Source organism: Sinocyclocheilus grahami, unplaced genomic scaffold (assembly GCF_001515645.1).
Source record: "Sinocyclocheilus grahami isolate Dianchi unplaced genomic scaffold, SAMN03320097.WGS_v1.1 scaffold803.1, whole genome shotgun sequence".
Classification (NCBI taxonomy): domain Eukaryota; kingdom Metazoa; phylum Chordata; class Actinopteri; order Cypriniformes; family Cyprinidae; genus Sinocyclocheilus; species Sinocyclocheilus grahami.
Window position 1 is genome coordinate 633,886 of NW_015505982.1, and position 6,004 is coordinate 639,889.

At 36.7% G+C, this 6,004-nt stretch overlaps 1 protein-coding gene across 1 annotated transcript in view; it reads left to right on the top strand.

Annotated features, from left to right (window-relative positions):
* LOC107562041 (NACHT, LRR and PYD domains-containing protein 12-like) overlaps positions 1-6,004 on the top strand; it is a 60,474-nt gene that overhangs the window by 34,775 nt on the left and 19,695 nt on the right. Inside the window, exons 7-11 of the mRNA XM_016246604.1 lie at positions 1,034-1,207; positions 2,513-2,683; positions 3,455-3,625; positions 4,305-4,475; positions 5,250-5,420. Coding sequence (XP_016102090.1) covers positions 1,034-1,207; positions 2,513-2,683; positions 3,455-3,625; positions 4,305-4,475; positions 5,250-5,420 — 858 coding nt within the window. The remainder of the gene's footprint in view (positions 1-1,033; positions 1,208-2,512; positions 2,684-3,454; positions 3,626-4,304; positions 4,476-5,249; positions 5,421-6,004) is intronic.

Sequence of the window (6,004 nt, forward strand, 5' to 3'; positions counted from 1 at the left end):
CCACTAATTTCAAATAATATGTCTGATACACCATCTGTTTGTCTAGTTTCAGTCACTGAAATATCTACCAGTCCAGTTTCAGTTAACACACCCACTTTTGAACTGTCAGTCTATCCCATATCAACCCATGAGTCTGTTTGTGAACTGTCTTCCTGTCTAGCTTCAGTCAGTGAGCCTGTTTTTGAACTGTCTGTCCATCCAGTTTCAGTCAGTGATCCTGTTTATTTACTGTCAACCCAACCAGTCTTTGTTAATGCACCCAATCTTGAATGGTCTGTCTGTCCAGCCACTCTCAAGGAGACCAACACGGAACTTTCAGCCCTGTCCCCTTTGCTCCTTCCTGGCTTCCTGCTTCGTCGGTTTCGCTTGGGTGCCGTACTCTGCTGGCTCTGCTTCAGTCCCCGGTCTCTCCACTTCCACGAGGAACTGGCCCTCCGTCCCTCCCCCTGTTCTGCCTCCGCTCCACCACCCTCTACCAATTACACACACAGCTACATCCAATGAGACATGCTTTATGGACTTCCCCTTCCATGGACTTCCTCTCTCTCACTGCCAAGTAATGTTCAGCATTTATCGCTCACCTAGGGATAGCTACTTTATGGAGCCCTTCCAAGTTCATGAATCTAGCTTTGTTCATAGTCTGTTTTCCCGTGTCTTGATCCTAGCCTGTTATCTCGTCCTGTCTGATTTCTGCCTGTCCTGAAGTTTATAGCCTGTCTTGGATTTACTCTTTGCCTTGCTGATTCGGACTGTGTTTGCCCCTCGATTGAATTATTGCTTGTTTTGGATTCCTCTTTTGTCTTGCCCTCTACATATGTTTGCTGGTGTCCGACTCTTGCCGTTGTTGACATGCCTGTAAATAAAAGCTTGCATATGGATCCGCATGCCTCTCGTCTCATCTGCTCCATTACACACACACACACACACACACACACACACACAAACACACCCCACATTCCTACTGCTGTTTCCAAATGCCAGAAATTAAGCATATCTAAAATTAAGCACACTAATATTATTATTGTTGTTGTAGATTGTCTGGCTGTTTGGTGAAAAAGGAAGGTTGTGCTGCTTTGGCATCAGCTCTGAGTTCAAACCTTTCACACCTGAGAGAGCTGGACCTGAGTAACAATCATCTGCAGGATTCAGGAGGAAAGCTGCTCGCTGCTGGACTGAAGAGTCCAAATTGTCAACTCAACATACTCGGGTTTGACTTTCACAATGATTAATTTTGTGATTTTAATAATTACATACGCCCTGTCAAGCAAGTTTAAGAGCAAAACATTTTGGGAAACTGTTCAGTTTTTCCCTTCATTAGCCTACTACAAATCTACCTGCTGTCTACTGTTGGATAGAAAAGTTTTAGGCAGAAAGTGAAATTGTTTATATTCTGCACTGTGTTATTATATATACAGGTGCATCTCAATAAATTAGAATGTCGTGGAAAAGCACCAAAAGTTGGTTAAATGACCATGGTGTTGACGTGCTTGACTGGCCAGCAAACTCACCAGACCTGAACCCCATAGAGCATCTATGGGGTATTGTCAAGAGGAAAATGAGAAACAAGAGACCAAAAAATGCAGATGAGCTGAAGGCCACTGTCAAAGAAACCTGGGCTTCCATACCACCTCAGCAGTGCCACAAACTGATCACCTACATGCCACGCCGAATTGAGGCAGTAATTAAAGCAAAAGGAGCCCCTACCAAGTATTGAGTACATGTACAATAAATGAGCATACTTTCCATAAGGCCAACAATTCACTAAAAAATTTTTTTATTATTGGTCTTAAGTATTCTAATTTGTTGAGATAGTGAATTGGTGGGTTGTTGTTAAATGTGAGCCAAAATCTTCACAGTTAAAAGAACCAAAGACTTAAACTACTTCAGTCTGTGTGTACTTAATTTATTTAATACACGAGTTTCACAATTTGAGTTGAATTACTGAAATAAATGAACTTTTCCATGACATTCTAGTTTATTGAGATGCACCTGTGTGTGTATATATATATATATATATATATATAACTTAAGGATTGTTCTCTCAGCCCTGTCTTTAAAATATTCCTGACCAAACCTACATTAACCACTGTTGGCTATCTAGCAACAAGCTAGCAGTTGCTAGAAACATGTTAAAACATGTTAGTAAAATGTTAAATCATGCAACAACACGCTAGCGATGTGTTATGCTAGAAACACATTTAAACGTAGCAAAGGGCTATATCATTCTAGAAGCATGCTATCAACGTATTAAATCATGCTAGCAACATATGAAATCATCAGAATCTTCAGACAATCACACTGTTAACAGAAATCTCAAGCCAGTTAATCCATTAAAAAATTAATTTGAGTAAATGTCATTCAGTGAATTGTTCAGAGCAGTTCCTGAGTAAATTCCTTCATATCATAACATAGACTTCAGCATCCCACAATATATATATATATATATATATATGCTGTCAATCAATAAAAATAAAACTGATTAAACACATGTACATTATTATTGTTGTTGTAGATTATCTGGCTGTTTGGTGAAAGAGGAAGGTTGTGCTGCTTTGGCATCAGCTCTGAGTTCAAACCTTTCACACCTGAGAGAGCTGGACCTGAGTAACAATCATCTGCAGGATTCAGGAGTAAAGCTGCTCGCTGCTGGACTGAAGAGTCCAAATCAACTCAACATACTGAGGTTTGACTTTCACAATGATTAATCTTGTGATTTTAATAATTACAGACACCCTGTCAAGCAAGTTTATGAGGAAAATACTTTGGGAAACTGTTCTGTTTTCCCCTTCATTAGCCTACTACAAATCTACCTGCTGTCTACAGTTGGATCCAAAAGTTTTAGGCAAAAAGTGAATATATAATATATATATATTTTTTTTTTATCTATCTATCTAGCTATCGAGCTATCTATCTATCTGACTTCTCTAAGCCCTGTTGGCTATCTAGCAACATGCTATCAGTTGCTAGAAACATGTTAACATTGTGTTAACTTGTGCTAGCAATTTGTTAAAACATGTTAGCAACGATGTGTTATGTAACGCTAGAAACACATTAAAACGTAGCAAAGGGCTATATCATTCTAGAAGCATGCTATCAAATCATGCTAGCAACATATGAAATCATCAGAATCTTCAGAAAATCACACTGTTAACAGAAATCTCAAGCCAGTTAATTTATTGTCAAATTAATTTGAGTAAACGTATGTATGTGTGTGTGTGTGTATATATATATACAGTATATATATATATATGCGCTGTCAATTGTGTTTTTTTTTTAATCTTGCTTTTATTTAAATTTTAACTCACTTTTGGGTATATATTTGTCCCCAAAATAAGGTTAACTAGGTGCACACAGACACACACCACATTCCTACTGCTGTTTCCAAATGCCAGAAATAAGATCTAAAGCATCTCTAAAATTAAGCACACTAACATTATTATTGTTGTTGTTGTAGATTGTCTGGCTGTTTTGTGAAAGAGGAAGGTTGTGCTGCTTTGGCATCAGCTCTGAGTTCAAACCTTTCACACCTGAGAGAGCTGGACCTGAGTAACAATCATCTGCAGGATTCAGGAGTAAAGCTGCTCGCTGCTGGACTGAAGAGTCCAAATCAACTCAACATACTGAGGTTCGTGATTAATATTGATTTTAGCCTACTACCTGCTGTCTACAGTTGGATCCAAAAGTTTTAGGCAAAAAGTGAAAATGTTTATATTCTGCACTGTTTTACTGTTTTATTATATATATATATATATCTAGCTATCTATCTATCTGACTTCTCTAAGCCCTGTTGGCTATCTAGCAACATGCTATCAGTTGCTAGAAACATGTTAGCATTGTGTTAACTCGTGCTAGCAATTTGTTAAAACATGTTAGCAACGATGTGTTATGTAACGCTAGAAACACATTAAAACGTAGCAAAGGGCTATATCATTCTAGAAGCATGCTATCAAATCATGCTAGCAACATATGAAATCATCAGAATCTTCAGAAAATCACACTGTTAACAGAAATCTCAAGCCAGTTAATTTATTGTCAAATTAATTTGAGTAAACGTATGTATGTGTGTGTGTGTGTATATATATATACAGTATATATATATATATGCGCTGTCAATTGTGTTTTTTTTTTAATCTTGCTTTTATTTAAATTTTAACTCACTTTTGGGTATATATTTGTCCCCAAAATAAGGTTAAGTAGGTGCACACAGACACACACCACATTCCTACTGCTGTTTCCAAATGCCAGAAATAAGATCTAAAGCATCTCTAAAATTAAGCACACTAACATTATTATTGTTGTTGTAGATTATCTGGCTGTTTGGTGAAAGAGGAAGGTTGTGCTGCTCTGGCATCAGCTCTGAGTTCAAACCTTTCACACCTGAGAGAGCTGGACCTGAGTAACAATCATCTGCAGGATTCAGGAGTAAAGCTGCTCGCTGCTGGACTGAAGAGTCCAAATCAACTCAACATACTGAGGTTCGACTTTCACAATGATTAATCTTGTGATTTTAATAATTACAGACACCCTGTCAAGCAAGTTTATGAAGAAAATATTTTGGGAAACTGTTCTGTTTTTCCCTTCATTAGCCTACTACAAATCTACCTGCTGTCTACAGTTGGATCCAAAAGTTTTAGGCAAAAAGTGAAAATGTTTATATTCTGCACTGTTTTATTATATATATATATATATATATATATCTAGCTATCTATCTATCTGACTTCTCTAAGCCCTGTTGGCTATCTAGCAACATGCTATCAGTTGCTAGAAACATGTTAACATTGTGTTAACTTGTGCTAGCAATTTGTTAAAACATGTTAGCAACGATGTGTTATGTAACGTTGGAAACACATTAAAACGTAGCAAAGGGCTATATCATTCTAGAAGCATGCTATCAAATCATGCTAGCAACATATGAAATCATCAGAATCTTCAGAAAATCACACTGTTAACAGAAATCTCAAGCCAGTTAATTTATTGTCAAATTAATTTGAGTAAACGTATGTATGTGTGTGTGTGTGTATATATATATACAGTATATATATATATATGCGCTGTCAATTGTGTTTTTTTTTTAATCTTGCTTTTATTTAAATTTTAACTCACTTTTGGGTATATATTTGTCCCCAAAATAAGGTTAAGTAGGTGCACACAGACACACACCACATTCCTACTGCTGTTTCCAAATGCCAGAAATAAGATCTAAAGCATCTCTAAAATTAAGCACACTAACATTATTATTGTTGTTGTAGATTATCTGGCTGTTTGGTGAAAGAGGAAGGTTGTGCTGCTCTGGCATCAGCTCTGAGTTCAAACCTTTCACACCTGAGAGAGCTGGACCTGAGTAACAATCATCTGCAGGATTCAGGAGTAAAGCTGCTCGCTGCTGGACTGAAGAGTCCAAATCAACTCAACATACTGAGGTTTGACTTTCACAATGATTAATCTTGTGATTTTAATAATTACAGACACCCTGTCAAGCAAGTTTATGAGGAAAATACTTTGGGAAACTGTTCTGTTTTCCCCTTCATTAGCCTACTACAAATCTACCTGCTGTCTACAGTTGGATCCAAAAGTTTTAGGCAAAAAGTGAATATATAATATATATATATTTTTTTTTTATCTATCTATCTAGCTATCGAGCTATCTATCTATCTGACTTCTCTAAGCCCTGTTGGCTATCTAGCAACATGCTATCAGTTGCTAGAAACATGTTAACATTGTGTTAACTTGTGCTAGCAATTTGTTAAAACATGTTAGCAACGATGTGTTATGTAACGTTGGAAACACATTAAAACGTAGCAAAGGGCTATATCATTCTAGAAGCATGCTATCAAATCATGCTAGCAACATATGAAATCATCAGAATCTTCAGAAAATCACACTGTTAACAGAAATCTCAAGCCAGTTAATTTATTGTCAAATTAATTTGAGTAAACGTATGTATGTGTGTGTGTGTATATATATATACAGTATATATATATATATATATATATATATATATATA